The 17,598-nt window shown below is 42.5% G+C and overlaps 1 protein-coding gene across 2 annotated transcripts in view; it reads left to right on the top strand.

Moving 5' to 3' along the window:
• The window catches only part of hck (HCK proto-oncogene, Src family tyrosine kinase), a 61,093-nt gene that overhangs the window by 26,684 nt on the left and 16,811 nt on the right, over window positions 1-17,598 (top strand). The window contains exons 2-10 of one of the 2 annotated variants that reach the window (XM_034078796.2): window positions 4,561-4,699; window positions 11,680-11,713; window positions 12,548-12,641; window positions 12,812-12,907; window positions 13,067-13,170; window positions 14,283-14,432; window positions 14,845-14,997; window positions 15,094-15,276; window positions 16,661-16,737. In XM_034078796.2, the coding sequence (XP_033934687.1) occupies window positions 4,568-4,699; window positions 11,680-11,713; window positions 12,548-12,641; window positions 12,812-12,907; window positions 13,067-13,170; window positions 14,283-14,432; window positions 14,845-14,997; window positions 15,094-15,276; window positions 16,661-16,737 (1,023 nt within the window). In that variant the 5' untranslated portion in view covers window positions 4,561-4,567. Of the gene's footprint in view, window positions 1-4,560; window positions 4,700-11,658; window positions 11,714-12,547; window positions 12,642-12,811; window positions 12,908-13,066; window positions 13,171-14,282; window positions 14,433-14,844; window positions 14,998-15,093; window positions 15,277-16,660; window positions 16,738-17,598 lie in introns of both variants that reach the window. The other variant, XM_034078795.2, reaches the window with a different exon arrangement.

Here is a 17,598-nt window from a genome sequence, read left to right as displayed (position 1 = left end):
AAACGTGGGAAATGAGTTAGCATGCAACCCTTCCTGGTTCCCTCGTCACGAAAGACGGCGATGCCTAAAATAAATGTGGTGGTTCACACAAGCTGACAAGATCTTCACGTTTTGTTATATGATTTAAATTACGTCAGTGAATGGCCCACTGGTGAATATCTGTAGCTTGTACGTGTAAAAATGGCGGTTGTTTAACAACTTTAGCCGAGCTGTGGTGACATGATGTCATGTGACTCTTTTTACCTCTGGCGTTTGCCTTTACGCTTAAAATATTATAACATGTGTCAATTAGACTTCAGAAAACACCGTCCTGGGGCCTCATTTATAACGCTGTGCGTAGGATTCACGTGGGAAGTTGCTTACGTAAAAAGTAGGTACAGAAATGTTCTGACATTTTCCGATTCACCAAACATTGCGCGAGGAAAGTGCGTACAGCACTTCCTACGCCGGTTTCCCTTTATAAATCACAACCGACTCGAAATACGGTGCAGCTTTTGCGGGCTTCACGTAACGCCCATATTTGCCTATAAATAGTCAAAGAAACGCCCATTCATTCATTCAGACTGACTGCAGGAAGAAGAGCAGGGAATGACGACAGAACAGCTAAAAAAGACGTCTCACACCGTGTCAGATATTGGTTATTTTGGGGAGGTCGAGATAAATCATATTGTTTGGTGGATGCAGTTTGAACCAGAGTAGCAGCATGCAGGTCGGATCGTCACCAAAATAAATAAATAAATGGCCCGAAAAAGGATAATGACAAAAACAATACACATAGCCTTTGTACCGGGGACAGGATCATACCCCCTTGATGAGAAACTGTAAGAAGTGAACGGGGAATCCCCCCGGTGTGGAGTCATGACGACTGGATCTGAATTATGTTTTTGTAGTTGGTGGTTTGTGTTCCAGCTGTCGATCAGCTGTGCGCAGCGTCTCCACTGCAGCCTGTGCGTCTCAACCCCCCCGTAGCAACTCTATATCCACCAGTTAAAGGAAATACAACTAATGTGTTGTGTTATATTAGCTGTACAATTGACCACATATGGTGTCTTAGCTTCCATACCTCCTGTGTTTTACGAGCGACTTATCAAGTCTTGGAAAATGGCATAAAACACGATTAAACATAAAACCATGCTCGTATCTACAACCTGAAATGCAAAACGGAGTCAGTTTAGACGTAATTCTGTCCTTCTGCTTACCGCATCATTTATGAGAAAACATTTCATAACATTAACACAACATATTCGAGGTGGTTTTAAATAACATATCCGTATTTATTTATTTCTCCAAATTATGTTTTTGTGTGCACTGAGGAGTCGCAAACAGGCGTTTGTTTAATCATTTTAAGATTGGCTTTAATCAATGTTTGAAAATGAATTCTTCATATGATAAATGAGAGGTAACATTTTATTTATGGTATTATTTCCACATATTTCTCTCCATTCTTCCTTCTGCCAACGGTGTCGCAGTTTCTCGTCTCTCCCATTTTTGTGCTTGCGCATGGGTTAGAGTTTGCGTGGAGGACCGCACATTTTCCCGTCAAGTTAGTATTTTATAAATCGCAAACATTGCGTAGAAACTGGCGTACGCCATCTTTTGAGCGTATATCCCTTTATAAATGAGGCCCCAGAACCCGCCAGCCTTCACCTAAATGGAGAGAGAGTGGACAGGGTCTAACCTTTAAGTTCCTGGGGTCCGGGGATACAGATATCGGAGAGCCTCAGATTGACAGCACACACCACTGCAGCATATAAGAAGGCCCAGCAGCGACTACACTTCCTGAGGGTGCTTTGGAGGAACAGACTGAACAAGAAGCTGCTCGTGTCCTTCTACCGGGCAACCATCGAGAGTGTGCTGTCTTACTCCATCTCGGGGTGGTATGCAGGATGCTCAGCTGCAGACAAGAAAGCCCTGCAGAGAGTGATGAGGATGGCAGAGAAAATCATCGGCTGCCCCCTGCCCTCTCTGGAACACATCTCCACCTCCCGCTGCTTCAGCAGAGCAAATAAAATAATAAAGGACAGCTCTCACCCAGGTCACAAACTGTTCTCTCTCCTGCCTTCTGGGAGGAGATACAGGAGCTTCAAGTCACGGACTAACAGACTAAAAAACAGTTTCAACCCCTGGGCCGTCTGAACCACCAATCGTAATGCAATAACCGGAACCATCTTCACATATCCTCATACACATTTTAAATACACTTTAAAAGTGTAAATAATTTTGATATCAACATATGATATCACACTATCTACAGAGTTGGGTGTAACGCGTTACTGTAATAATATTACTTTTGTCGGTAACGGAGTAGTGTAACGCGTTATAATTCAGTAATCACACTACAGTTACTAACATTGCCCCGACACGCGTTACTTCGTTACTTTTATAAAATAATCACACTCACTGACAGACAAGAGGGGTTTCCGCCGCAGGTTTATATACATGTCGGCCTATGTAATCTGTGCGACTTGCGAGAGCACATCTCCACGTGCAGTGCTGCATAAACATGGCTGAGTCTTCTCATCTGTAAACTCCCTCAACGCGGCCGCTCTCTTTTGTTGATTGCCCTCTCACGGGTGAACAGTTCAATGTCCCGCTTCATTGTAGGAATTCTGCCATGTCTCTACCACTTTAGTTTGACCATCTCGGTTATGGAATACTAAATAAATAAGTAATTAGATACCTTACCGTTACTGCGCTCATAAAGAATGATAAGAATAATGCGTCTTGAACTGGTTTCATTAATTAGTGTCTTGACGTTTCACAGACTGTTAGCTTGTTGTGGTAGGCTGGTAGCCTATTTTAGAGCATATACAAAGAAAGACTTACAAGTGTTATGTCTTCCTTAATGCAATAGTAATTGGGGGTGCAAGTGGAGTGTCGCAGAGGCAAAACTGTGGTGCGCTTACACTTTAGGTGCGCCGCAGTCTGCGTGATCTGCCTGTAGGGAGGGGCGGGCCGGCCCTGCGAGTAAAGTAACGAGTAAAGTAACGAGTAAAGTAACGAGTTACTTTATGTAGAGAGTAACAAAGTTGTGTAATATATTACTTTTTTTTAAAGTAATATGTAATATGTAATATATTACTTTTTTTTAGCAACGACCCCATCTCTAACTATCTATTATCTATACCCTCCGTATGAATGTTTATGTTATTGTCCTACTGCCGTGTACTTAATATAATGCTGTCAAAATTATCGCGTTAACTGCGGTAATTAATTTTTTGAATTAATCGCGTTAAAATATTTAACGCATTTAACGCATGTGCAGAATGGCCCGCCCCATACATCCCACCAGTGGCAGCGCCAGGGTATGGCTGGGGTAGGCTACACCCATACCAAGAAATGGCTTAGCCCCACCATGACAAATGATGTTAAAGTAAACAAAATAAAGTCTGCCAACTCGCGCGGAGTAAATTGCACAGACAGCAGTTAGTAAGATTGATTTCAGCAGCCACTTCTCTGGAAATACCGAAGACCAGAAACGGTTTTGAAAACTTTTGTCACGTAGTGATCGTCTTCTCAAAAGAACATCTTTGATAATATCTTCTGGCCAATCAGAATCAAGATAACGGCGTGGTGTTGTTGCAGGAAGTCCCGACGGAGAATACTTTTGCTGTAGTACAGACAGGGGTGCACATAACTGGTACGCAGTTTATGTGCGTAATCTGAAATGTGTACCGTCACTTGTGTCACAAAGCGCATTTGCGTACCGACGTACTTGTGAAGCTTTTCCAGAAGGCGGTTAGATCACCGGACGACAGAGTCGGTCTCCGTGTGCACAGACAGGGCTGCTGTTAACGTCGGTCTGTACAACGGAACTGTGCCAAAACTACGCCAACCGGCTGCGGAGGGAGACTCCCCCCCCTTCACTGGAGAACTGCGCTAAGACAGCTGATCACAACGTTCACACTCTGGTCAAGAAGTACTCCACTAGCCCCCCCCCGTCCCGTCTCGTCCACTTTCCTGAAGTACTCCCCCGTTGATCAACACGTAAAGAATTAAGACCCCACGGTTTGATGATTGATAGGTGTGTGGGTTGTCTTTCATTTTGACACACAGCAAAATGTTATAATAAACATAGATACTGTATGTTAAATGGATACATCCGCCTTCTTTCATTTATCTTTCCATTCCCACAACAATATACATAAAGAAATGGCATATTTTGGACATAGTTCGAATGGTGATTAATCATGATTAATTAATTTTTAAGCTGTGATTAATCTGATTAACATTTGTAATCGTTTGACAGCCCTAATTTAATGTTATGTATGTTATTGCACACTGGGACAGGCTTTAACTTTTAACTTTACTTTTCCTGCTGAACAAAACATGTAAATATCATAAAACGTGCCAAGGAGCATATTTTCTAACAGAAAAATCCCAATGCTTTTTGTTCAGGCAATCCTTGCATTGGTAACTTCCGGGTCATATAGCTCAGTATGGGTCACTCTATATGTTTATCTTTAATTGGTGTGACCTGTCTCTAGGGCTGGGAGAACTGTGACTATTACATGTAATTTGCTCCACATCCTTCGTGTTCTGCTGTCTCTCCCCCGGCAGGAGCACCATGGGCTGTGTGGGTTCGAAGAAGGAGTCGGAGCCGCTCGGCAAAGGGACAGCCAACGAGGAGCAGAACCGTGCCCAGCAGGCGGCCCACTACGTCAAAGACCCCACCACCGGGACCTCCGGGAACAAGGCTGTAAGCAGTACTGTTGTGATACCATCTTAGTGAAGTAACATGTTCATCACATGGCAATCAAAAACCCACATACAGATTTTATCATGGACAAGTTGCTTTCTCATAATCGGGCCATGCAATCGGGTATTTCATTTAATTTCAAACCTTTATTTATACAGATAAATCCCATTGAGATCATTGATCTCTTTTCCAAGGGAGACCTGTTCAAGTAGTTCCACATGAAACATAAAAGCATCAACAGAACAACAAAAGGACATCATCCAGCATCATTTACATAATTATCCACATAAGCAGGTACCAATAGCTTCCGATTGAGTAGCATCCAACCGAGCTTTAAAAACATTTAGTGGAACCAGATTGTTCAGTTTCCATTTAATTTGCAGACTATTCCAAGACAGAGGAGCTGCGCATCTAACAGCTGCTTCCCTAAGACAGTCCTAGCAGTTGGCACATTTAATAAAACCACTGCATTCGATCTCAGGCAGTAGCCACTTACAATTCTCCGTGAGATCAGGGAGCAGATATAAGATGGAAGTTTCCCTAGCATGGCTTTGTATATAAAAATGTACCAGTGACTGAGCCTCCGTACAGTTAGTGAAAGCAAACCAGCCCTTGCATACAGGGTACAGTGATGGGTTAATACTTTACAGTTCGTCACAAATCTCAGAGCACTGTGATACGCAGCATCTAACTTGACCAGGCAATTGGCAGGTGCATTCATATAGACCAGATCCCCAGAGTCCAGCACAGGTCAAAAGGTCACAGAGCCTTTTCCTGGCCTCAAGCGAGAAACAGGACTTGTTTCTGAAAAAGAAACCTAGCCTAACCCTCAGCTTTTTTAGCAGGTTATTGACATGAAGTTTAAAAGTGAGACAATCATCAAGCCAGATACCAAGGTATTTGTAACAGGTAACCACTTCAAGTTTTATTCCTTGCGTAGTTACAATATCTAAAACAGGCTCTGGTGTCTTTTTAGCTTTAGAAAAGAGCATTACCTTGGTTTTATCAACATTTAAAAGAAGCTTTAGTTCAGAGAACTGAGTCTGAATAGTGTTAAAAACAGCCTGTAATTTAACACCAGCCTCTTTAATGGAGGGACCTGCACAATACATCACAGTATCATCCGCATAAAAATGTAAAGTAGCTTCATCCACATTTTCACCTAAACTGTTGATGTAGATGGAGAATAAAAGTGGACCTAAAACAGAACCTTGAGGAACACCATTAGCAATGTTCAACCACTCAGAAGACAGCCCATCAAAATGAACACTATAGCCGCGTTCACACTGCGGTACTTTTCCCACAAAGGTTCATGCACTTAGTTCATGCGAACTCTTTAGTTCGCATGAACTAAGTACAGATCGCGTTCACACCGGAAAAAGTCCCTGGGGGTGGATTAGGCAAATGAAGCCGCTGACGTCACTTCTTCTTCTTCTGCTTTGGGTTTACTGGCAGGCCGCAAACCACTTCACGGCGTATACTGCCGCCCAAAGTCCCCGGCCGGAAGTCCCCGGAGTTGGGGAAGGCTTCAGGAGAAGCTGCTGGGAGTCCCAGCAGCTTCTACTGAAGCCTTCCGAGTAAATCGCCAGAACGCCGACACCTCCTCATCTCCACCGCTCCCATGTTTTATTTTGTGTTGCCATAAGTTAGTCTCTCTGCATTTCTGCGCTAGGCTAATGCTAATGCTAATGCGAGGATAATAAAATGGCGGCTTCACAAAACTTTTTGGGAGTTTTACGGGGCGTGGTTTGCAATTCGCCCAGCCAATCAGGAATATAGCTCTTTTCTCACAAGAGAGCCGCTCGAAAGTCCCTGCTCTCTAGCAGGGACTTTCGAGGGGGTAAAAAGGTTCGCATGAACTACTTTTAGTACCGGCTCTTTTTGGTGTGAACGCGATCATGAACTAAGTTCACATGAACCTTTGTGGGAAAAGTACCGCAGTGTGAACGCGGCTATTGGGACCTTTCAGAGAGGTAGTTCACAAACCACCCACTGCATGGCTGGACATTCCTATACTGGCTAGCCTCTGCATCTGACTGATGTTTAGACAGGATGTCATGTGTACATAAAAACACCTTTACCTGCTCACTCACTAAGCGTTCAAGAACCTTAGCCAGAACTGACAACTTAGAGATTGGCCTATAGTTATTTAATAAGGTGGCCTCCCCTCCTTTTAGCAAAGGCAGGACATACGCTGACTTCCACAATTTTAGAATCGTGTTAGAGCTGAGGGAGAGGTTAAAAAGAATAGTGAGAGGTGGAGCAATAAAATCTTTAAAAAGAAAGGTTCTACGTTGTCCGGGCCAGCCGGTTTCTTAGGATCTAACTTGGTTAAAGCTTCACGACCAACATCAACAGTAAAAGGGGTAAAACTAAAAGGGTTTTCCAGACCACATTTTTCAGAGTCACAGACTGTGGTGTTCACAGAAGCAGAGTTAGTGACAGAATCAAATAGAGAACCACAGGACACAAAATTCTCATTAAAGCAATTTAGCATAGTATAATTAATTTAATTATTTATTTAAATATTCAAAGTGAAAGTCCTACTTTTAAAATGTTAATAATACAAAAACTGCTGAATTATTATTAACAAAATGCTATAAAAGGAGACACGGATTTTCAGGTGAATACTTTTTGGTTTTTCTGTTTCTACCAGAAGTGGTTTTAAATCCTTTATTGTTCAGGAAACACAAGATTTGTCTCCACTGTCTCTTTCTTCAAAAATCTCCATAAAAGTTTGAATCTCTTAGGCCCCCTTACCCTAAAAAGGCCAGCCTGCTCTGATTGGTCAGCGTTTCTGCACCCCCATGGCAGCCCGAGAATGACTGAAACGTCTGTTCAGTTCAGACAGAGTGTAGAAAATGTGATCGGCACTGTATTTATAAAGCACTCAAAGCTGCTTTACAATCTCTCTCTATCATTACAGTATGCAACCATATTTAATTAAAAATAAAAGTACTTGTGCAGCTAAATGGCCTCTATAACTAAAAGAGCTACTGTATATACTGTTGGGTACTTCAATCCTTAGGTTAACAAAGTAGGGATTGGGTCTCATTTTAAATGTATTTATCGGCCAATTAAATGTTATTAGTTGTTTTCGTACCAATATATTGTGGCAGGGCAAACCACACCTGCAGCCACTTTGTGAAAGTGAAACAGTTACAGTTTCAATCACGTGTGAAATGAAATGGAACAACTTCTTTAGGTTCAGACAAAAAAAAAAAACATTGTTAGGTTTAGGAAAAGATTGTGGTTAGGGTTAAAGTACATGTGTTACATAACTTAAAGGGGACCTATCATGCAAAATGCACTTTGTGATGTCTTTTATACATAAATGTGTCCCCGGTGCGTCGGGGAACTCACGCAGCGTCAGAAAATAACACCCTCTCTCTTTTCCTCCGTACCCAAATCTTTTTAAAACGGGTGTACAACGAGCGGATACAGATTTCCATCCGAACTGACGTGTCCATCCGAACTGATGTCGGTGGACCCACAGAAAGTTGCTATCAGAAACAATGCCTGACGTGTTTTGGACGTCTTTGTTTACATTAGCAAGCCTCGCTAACACTCAGAGCTAACCTGTACTGGAGAGCACATGTGTTTAAAAAGCAGGAAATTAAAAAAAAACTCACCTCGTGATAAACCCGCAAGAGAAAAAGCATTTGAGCTCCATACTATTTCAGAAATAATCCTTGACGTGGTTTAAACAGGATGGCGTTTTATCACAACCGAATTTAACCTTATCTCCGGTAGAATTCTGATCAGGCATTAGCTCCGCCTCCTCTTATTTATTTTTTTCAAGCTAAGGACCCAAAATCTGCATTTCTCTAACAGGGCTTCAACAGAGGGGTTTGAGCAGTATGAGGCATGGCTACAATGGGTGATCTGTTAAGTATTTTGAAAAAAAAACTTCACAGACATGTTTTATATAGGTATGGCCCTACAATATATTTTTCAAATATAGCATGATAGGTCCACTTTAATGATTAAGTGTAAATATGCCAAGAGGTGGAGTTTCCGTTCCATGTAGTACACAAGCAGCAGTGAACGTCCTGTTGGTTTGACCCGTCTGCCCACCACACACACGTCTGAGGCGGATTTACTTTTTATAATATGTCATCTGACTTCCTACATAATAAGGGCTTTCTAATTAAAGTTTTCTATCAGATTAACTTGAAAAAATAAAAAAATAACTTGAAATAAGTAATGCAAATAAACCTAGAATGTTACTTAATGTATATATTAATAGATGTACCAATGTTACTGTGAGTTGATGCGTGTTAAATAACACTACCTAAAGTGGCAAACAAAGCCACCATCACATTTACCATGTTTGTATCCCTCTGACCCCCTATGTGGCGCACAATGCAGACCGCTCAGCTGCGCATCAGTAAGTCAATCAGTTGCAATTACAGCGATTTTTAACCAGCCATTTACTGTTGCATTGTGGTCTATATCTGATCCTGCTTAACTGCAGCCAAGACGGACCGCTTGCATGGAGGTGATAGAAGTGGAAATGAAAGATTTACTCATTTTTACGGGCCCGTTTTCGTCTTCCTAGTCGTACTTACTACGGCCGCTTCACGTATAGCTGCCGGACAACTTTGACCCTCCCAGCATGTGACTTAGCACATGACCAATAGGATGAAAACCCTGAGGTAGATTTGGACTTATACTGTATCGCTATATAATCAGACAACATAAAATCAGGTGTCAGAAAAGAACCTAATTTCACTGCAAACATCGCTGCTACAACCCGCTGCTGCAGATACACGCTTTACAGCATCAGGAGGATGCGTCCCCAGCTGACCCAGAAAGCCACGCAGGTTCTGGTCCAGGCTCTCGTCAGCTCACGCCTAGACTACTGCACTCCCTCCTGGCTGGTCTACCTGCATGTGCCATCCGACCTGCAGCTCATCCAGAATGCAGCGGCTCGTCTGGTCTTCAACCTTCCTGAATGTTCCCACACCACGCCGCTCCTCCGCTCCCTCCACTGGCTTCCGGTAACTGCTAGAATCCACTTCAAGACAATGGTGCTTGCGTACCATGCTGCGAATGGATCTGGCCCTTCCTACATCCAGGACATGGTTAACCGTACACCCCAGCACGTGCTCTACGTTCTGCATCAGCCAAACGACTCGCTGCACCCTCGCTGCGAGGGGGACCCAAGTTCCCATCAGCAGAAATATGGGTTTGCTATCATGAGCTCCCACTGACATCAGGACAGCAGAAAGCTCACACACCTTCCGGCGCAGACTGAACACTCATCTCTTTCGACTCCACTTCGAGCGATAGAACTACTAACAAAGCACTTATATACTAATAAAGGACTGGCTTCTCTAAAGCCAGTTGAGTAGCACTTGAAATGTGTTTGCTCTATGAAGCCTGATGTACTTATATGATTCTGTTTTCTTCAAGTTTGTATTTTGTTGGTCGAACGCACTTATTGTAAGTCGCTTTGGATAAAAGCGTCAGCTAAATGTAATGTAATGTAATTATCGCTGACAAACAAAAGTAGGTGAGTTAAACTAAAGCATCAAATGAAGATAATTGATTTAGGTGCTTTAAATGTACTTTTAACCACTAATCAATCATACATTTAGATTTGTATCCACATCATATTTGACAAAAATATTTTATTGAACTTTTTTGCAAATGATAATGGGTGAACACAACTGCAGAAGTTCCCTTGCATACATGTAGAATGAGGAAGAAGTATGATGAACAATAGAATAAAGAAAACACAGTTTAAACGGTTACCACGCACATGTTTCAGAGAGTATGGATGTGCGCCGACACACTCTGTCCCCGTGGCTTGTTTGCATACTGGCCAGACTTTGATCTGTGATGTTGGTGAAGCGGCTGCTGCTGCTAACAGCGGCTGCTTCCTGTGTGCTGACTGTAACAGCTCTCTGACGCTCGGTGGAGAAAGAGGAAGTGACAGAAGCAGAAGCACAGCGCTCAGGCAGAAGACTAATGATCAACACTTGAATATTAAGCAACACGACTTCCCTCCAATCACACATTGGAGACAACCAGACAGTCATCTGTACATTTAAATACAATATTGTATTTAAATGTACAGATGACTGTCTGGTTGTCTCTTCCCATTGCAGGGTCAATACCTTTGAGCCAACAAACTGTTTCTAATCGACACATTACGAAGCTAAAGATAACTGCCGACAGCATCAACCGCTTGATAAGATGTTGCTTTCCTTCCTTCCTCCCTTCCTTTCAAATCTTTATTTTCTCTGCAATGGCTTCAAAGAACACTACTGCTTTGAACAATCTTCCCCACGACAAGGACAAAGTAGAATGTATTACAATTTTCACTAACAATGTGCATGTCAACTGATTATGTTCGATACGCAGAATGATTGTATAAAGCGGCACTCATCCATGTTGCATCTCCCAACAGCAGCAGCAGTCAGCACCCACCAAGAGACAGAGCATGCTCATGTGGAAAGTCACACCTTCGAGAACTTCAACCCTGTGTGCTACACAATTACGTTTGAATACAAAGAAACCACATAGTCAATTTTGTTTTAAGGGAAACGTTGTAAAATAACAAAACTACTTGGATAGGGTTAGGTTATGCTTTTTAAAGTATCCTCTTTTGGCTTGAAAATAAGTTTGTTATCAAAATGAAATAAGTGAACATTGACGTTTGACGGGACTTTCACCCGGTAGACCGCTGTCTGTGTCCCATGTGAAAGTCCCGTAGAAAAGTATTTGTTATAGACGAACAACATCTTGGAGAATGTACGTTTCCCAGAGAATGTTGACAATGCAGTTTCGTTGTATGTTATGTTTAGACCTGGCTGACTTAATACGCTGATCGTGTTGCATTAGACCTGAGAAGCCCGACAATATAATAAAAGCAGCTTAAAGAAAATACATTTTTGTTATTTCGAATCAACCAAAAAAAAAGGGAAATAATTGTTGACGTCTTCTCCCAGTCTCTGTGTTTCTCTCCTCAGAGCAAGACGCCATCCAATGCAAACTCTTCAGACGGTGAGTCATGATCTGTATTCACATATGGCCTCAGCTCCACTTACGGCCGTCCACACGGCGGCGTGCGTTGAATCTTCAGCGCTTCTGCCCATTCACTTTGAATGGGGTGACGTCACACTTTGCCGAACTGCATTGTGGGAGTGTCGCTTCGCTTTGCTCGCGTTGCTCGCTTCAAAAGTTGAGCAATGTTCAACTTTTGAAGCTTCGACGGAAGCGTCAGCCAATCAAATCATATGCCAGTACAAGCTCTAGCCAATCAAACCGCGTGCTTTTGTGTCCGGGGCGGGAGATTCAGACACGCCCGCCGGCAAGCTTCAACGCACGCCGCCGTGTGGACGCTGCGTCACACAGTCGGTCTATGTATTCAAACCTCACCTGATGGTCCTATATTAAGGTTACTATACTATTAGTTAACACCACCAACACACAGCGGCATGTAGGTCAGTGCTGGTTAGATGCAGCCAACTCAGCACAGCATGTGAGTGAGAGGAAGTGGAGTGAGACAGAGCGAGCCCCACCCACTGCTTCACCACACTCTCTGGAGACCAGCCCAACTGTTATTAACAAGGAAGTCAGGTACAGATGTGCTCAGACTTAAGGGCAGTGTGTCTACTGAAACATGCACAGATACTCAGTCATGCTCCCTCTATCACACATATCAGTGTTTGATGAAATCCTTAACAATATGTTTTCTCATGCCATTATTTCTCAGTATACAATTCTTCAGAAAGTATCCTTGCAGCGTTCACATGGCAATGCAAAAAGGAACATGTTTGTTATTGTGTATTAGGACCAAACATGAGTATGTTTCTCTTCATCGCCCTGCCCCCGTAGGAGAGAGTATTGTCATGGCACTGTACGACTACGAGGCCATTCATGAAGCTGACCTTGGCTTCAAGAAGGGAGACAAGCTCAAAATCTTAGCGGAGTAAGTATCGTCCTTCTTTGATCCTTCAGATATAAGAATAGCTACAGTATATTATATACTAACTCGTAGGGTAATTGTGCCGTTAAATGTTGTGTTTGGACTTTTGAAGCATGTGGTTTGTCATTTGTCGTTGAAGAAAAGTTCACGCTTGTGTCTCTGCTCTTCTGCAGATCGGGGGAGTGGTGGAAAGCAAAGCTTGTGAGTACAGGTCAGGAAGGCTTCATCCCCAGCAACTATGTGGCAAAGGATACTCTGGAGGCAGAGGAGTAAGTGTACAATACAAACACATTCTCACGTCACATACATGTTTGTTTTATCACAAAGTGTAAATGAATAAGGACACGAAGAACCCAATGTGATAGAGAATCCACAGAGGAAGAGCTGCTGAGATCTTCTGAACTGACTGATGTGGTCCTGTTGTTCAGTTGGTTCTTTAAGGGCGTGAGCAGGAAAGATGCTGAGAGGCAGCTGCTGGCCTCGGGGAACAAAGGGGGGTCCTACATGATCCGAGACAGTGAGACCACCCAGGGTAAGTGAAGAACAGAATATCTGTCCAGTGTTGGAGCAGTTTGAAGGGACGTGGTCACAATGATTAAGAGTAGAAAGTCATACTCTGCTATATATACAAATATTTATAAAAAATAAAAATATAAAATATATATTATTATGTGAATAATACAAACTATTCAAAGTTGCTATATATATATATATATATATATATATATATTGCTATATATCCACTAGTGGTAAATCCACAGAGAATTATAACCGGACTCTATAGTTCAGCGCTTTTTAGCATATTTGAATTCTTTCTTTTTTTCTAACCTTTTAAAATGCGTGTTTTCTGAATGGCTAAGCTGACGCAGTAGCTGCTCCGTCCACACTCACAACAACGGCCTCCAGACATAAATAAACCAGCGACTGTATTGTCCATGACACAGACAGTCTGTGGTTAGTACTTGTTTAACTTGTCTAGTTTCTGAACAGATACGAGGAGCTGTGAGCTCTGAGGGCTAACAGCTAACGGCTGATGTTTGGTTTTGTGGTTCGCATTGAAGAGGACGTCACGGCAGTTTTACGCAGCGTCGCTCCGCCCGCCGAACAGCCGATCGCCCCGCCTACACTGCGTTACCATAGTTTCTACCCCTGTTACTAAACTGTAATGGAAATGCAGCATAAAGTGAGCCTGGCCTACCAAGGCCTAACCATACCGTACTAATCCATGCTAGGTCATGCAGTGGAAAAGCGCCATTAGTTATAGAATAGTTGTGTTAGTTGTGGGTTAGCACCTTCGAACTTGTAACAGAAAGCTTGCATTACAAACTGAACGTGACATTTGAAGGACGTTGGCATTAAAAAGGAACCAAAGATTCCATTGTGATGCATTGAAGTTTGACTGATAGGAGAATACACTCATAATATTACTTGGCCTCGTTTGCTTCGATTTCAGTTATGTCTTTTGTGAATCCCTTACATTTCTGAAAGTACAATACTAATTCAATGGGGTGCCCCTTTAAGTGTCCCATGTTATTCCTCAGGAATTCAAAGATATTTTAATTCTAACAAGTAACATTTTGTTTTGCATCCGCATCAAAATATCCCCTGATCACATGGTGACTACTGTTTTCTCTGTTCCCACAGGCAGCTACTCCCTGTCGGTCAGGGACGGGGACGTGAGGACCGGAGACACAGTGAAACATTATAAGATCCGTATGCTGGACAATGGAGGGTTCTACATCTCTCCCCGCATCACCTTCAGCACGCTGCAGGAGCTGGTCGGCCATTACAAGAGTGAGTCAGGCCTCCACGCTCGGAGAGATTTACCAACCTCACTACTGTTTGTCTAGTAAAGTAATCATAATCACTAACATTGTAATGTGAGGACCAAAAAAATAATAGAGATTTTATATTGAGTATTATTGTGGTTCATATCTATCTATCCATCTATGTTAACCAAAATGTCTCACAGTAATGCACAGCACACTCTGCTGGCCAATCATACCTGCACAGGGTCATCACTGAGGGGATGGATCGTATTGCTCTTCAATATGAATTCTTGTTTGAATTATGAAATGTAAATTTCCCTGTAATTAAGAAAAATTATAACATTTATATATTTTAGAGAAAACATTTCATTAAAAAAAGTCTGACCCTACAAACATACATGACACAAATGAAATAATATGTATTGTGTTGGTTCCAGAGCAGGGAGATGGTCTCTGCCAAACCCTGACCCAGCCCTGCTTGAGCCCTAAACCTGAGAAACCGTGGGAGAAAGACGCTTGGGAAATCCCCCGATCATCGCTGAAGCTGGATAAGAAGCTCGGAGCCGGACAGTTCGGAGAGGTTTGGCTGGGTGAGACAGATCTGAAGCACTTTCACAATCCAGTCCTTAATGAAGGTACGAGCTTGTTATTTCATTTTATAATTCCAATCATTGTGTTGCTTCCAGCTACTTACAATAAGCACACCAAGGTGGCAGTGAAGACCATGAAGCCTGGCACCATGTCGGTGGAGGCCTTCCTGGGGGAGGCCAACCTGATGAAGGCTCTGCAGCACGACAAGCTGGTGCGCCTCAACGCTGTGGTCACCATGGAGGAGCCCATCTTCATCATCACCGAGTTCATGGAGAAAGGTGTGTGTGTGTGTGTTTGTTTCGCAACCTTTTTTGTATTACATGTATTAACATGTGAACTCTACGCTTGTATTTGAGAGTGCATAAAAACTAGGTAGCAAGCACAGAAGATTTTACATGAAGTTAAATGCTTCAAATAAAAAAGTGTGACGGCCGAATGATATGGACATTTTGAGACAAAAATTAGATATTTTTAAACAGTTCTTTTTTACAAGAAAAAATGTTTGGGAGGGGGGTTAAGGCAAGGTGCTTTTGTTCTTACAAAGGCCCCAATCAGCAGTTAAGTGATTGGCGAATGCTTTAAATATGAAGCGAAATGTGTAAAATAAATGTCCAATTAAAGGTGGGGTAGGTAATTTTGGAGAAACCAGCTCGAGATCGCTAGAATTTGAAAATACACAGCCGTAAGAAATCTGCCCCTTCCTTCAGACTTCCTCACAGAGCCCCTCCCCCAACACACACGCACCCGCACATGACCAATGAGGGCACGAGGTAAGTTTGTGCACAGATGGAAGGCTGACAGGCAGGCAGGCCATCCAGTTATTTTAGCCGGGCCGGCTCAAATGATTGGTCGTGCTTTGTACAGTCCTACGGCTTCCACAGGTGAATTTTTTTCATGGATTTGTTATCAAAGCACTTCAGATATTCATTGCTAACGGGACGTTAAGAGCATTCCATGGAATATAACACAAAGTGTATCTCGAGCCGGTTTCTCAAACTTACCTGCCCCACCTTTAATCTGGTGAAAGTAATACATATACAGTGGCAATAGGTGGAGCTCCATAACAATAGCATGAAATATATGAATCATCAAAGATATCGGTTCAAACGTACACGTACAGTATGCATTAAAAATATACATAGGTGTGAGGCAAACTTCTGCAGCAATGCAGAGTCAGGGCTCAGAGAGACACGAGGAGAGCTGGAGCTTTGATGTCAAACACTGGTGTTTATTACAAGTATCGGCCGGAGAAATTCACATCAAGTCACACAGCCAGAGGTTCCGACTGCACGGGTGGGTTGCCACATCCACTCTGCAGATAGACCTTTTAACTAGTTTTAACCAGCTGTTAATCAACAGCTGGGCACACTGGAGATATCCCCAACATCTGGAGACACTGAATCACTTGCCCGACTCTGTGACCGAGAGTTGACCGGTCATACAACTGAGAATGAGTGCAGCAGCACATTCTTTCATGAGATAACAGAGTCAGGGTTGGTTATTAACGTCAACAGGCAATCAAGTTTAAATATCTCGAAGTAAAGACAGACATATTCCCTCACAATAGGTTGTTTTGTTGATGTATGCTTATGGTAGATATATGTTGAGCGCATTGAGCTTTACATGCAGCAGATGTGTTGATGTTTCTGTGTGTGCCCACAGGCAGTTTATTAGACTTCTTAAAGAGTGATGAAGGAAACCGTGTCCAGCTCCCCAAGCTCATCGACTTCTCTGCCCAGGTGAGAGTCTCTCAGTCGCTCTCAGCCTTCGAGCACGTGTGCCCCGCTGCTCTGGTTCTTTGCTTCTTGCATACCTGACACTCAGTTCAACTCTTACTTTGTGTTGTCAGATCCTCCAATGCCTTTCTTTTAGAAGTACCTAAAGTATTTCACACTATTTCCCCTTGGATCTTAGAACAGCAAACTCCCTTGTGAATTAAAAACATATCTTTTTAATTTGGGGTAATGTTAGTGGTAAAACCTTCGTGATGTTTTATAGTTTTGTGATCGAACTCTTTCTGTTTGTTTTATTACGTGTTTGTAATGATGTCCCTTACTCTTTTCCTTTACTCCTTTTGTTTTATGTATCTTGTCTTGCTCTGTAAAGTACTTTGGGCTGCATCTGGAATGTATTATTAGTATTGTGATTGGCATTATTACAGGAAATAGAGAAACATAGATGGTTGATTTCATAAGAGAACACAATGCTCTTGACGTGGAGCACCTTTCCACTCCCAGACAATATCTTACCCGTCCCTTTAGACCTGCAGATCCAGTCCAACTGGCAGCAGCTCTTGGAGAGAGAGCGGAGCAGGTAGCTGCAGAGGCAGACACGCCCGTGAGATGATCGTGACAAGACAATATTTATCTTAAAACAACGATTTGAGATGCAAAGGCTACACCAAAATAAAAGAACAGATGGTGTTTACGCTGCTTTACATTTGTACGATAAACGTATTGGGTTATATATGATGCCGTATTATGGCGGTTGTAGGTTAAAAAAGAATAATAATGGAATATAGTTTATATAGTTTACATGGGATATAGTTTCAGTTATTGTGGATGTGCATGTTTGTTTATTTTTTACAATTTGCCCCCTTT

Source organism: Pseudochaenichthys georgianus, unplaced genomic scaffold (assembly GCF_902827115.2).
Source record: "Pseudochaenichthys georgianus unplaced genomic scaffold, fPseGeo1.2 scaffold_483_arrow_ctg1, whole genome shotgun sequence".
In the NCBI taxonomy this organism is placed as follows: Eukaryota; Metazoa; Chordata; class Actinopteri; order Perciformes; family Channichthyidae; genus Pseudochaenichthys; species Pseudochaenichthys georgianus.
This window is presented reverse-complemented; position numbering and strand designations above follow the sequence as displayed.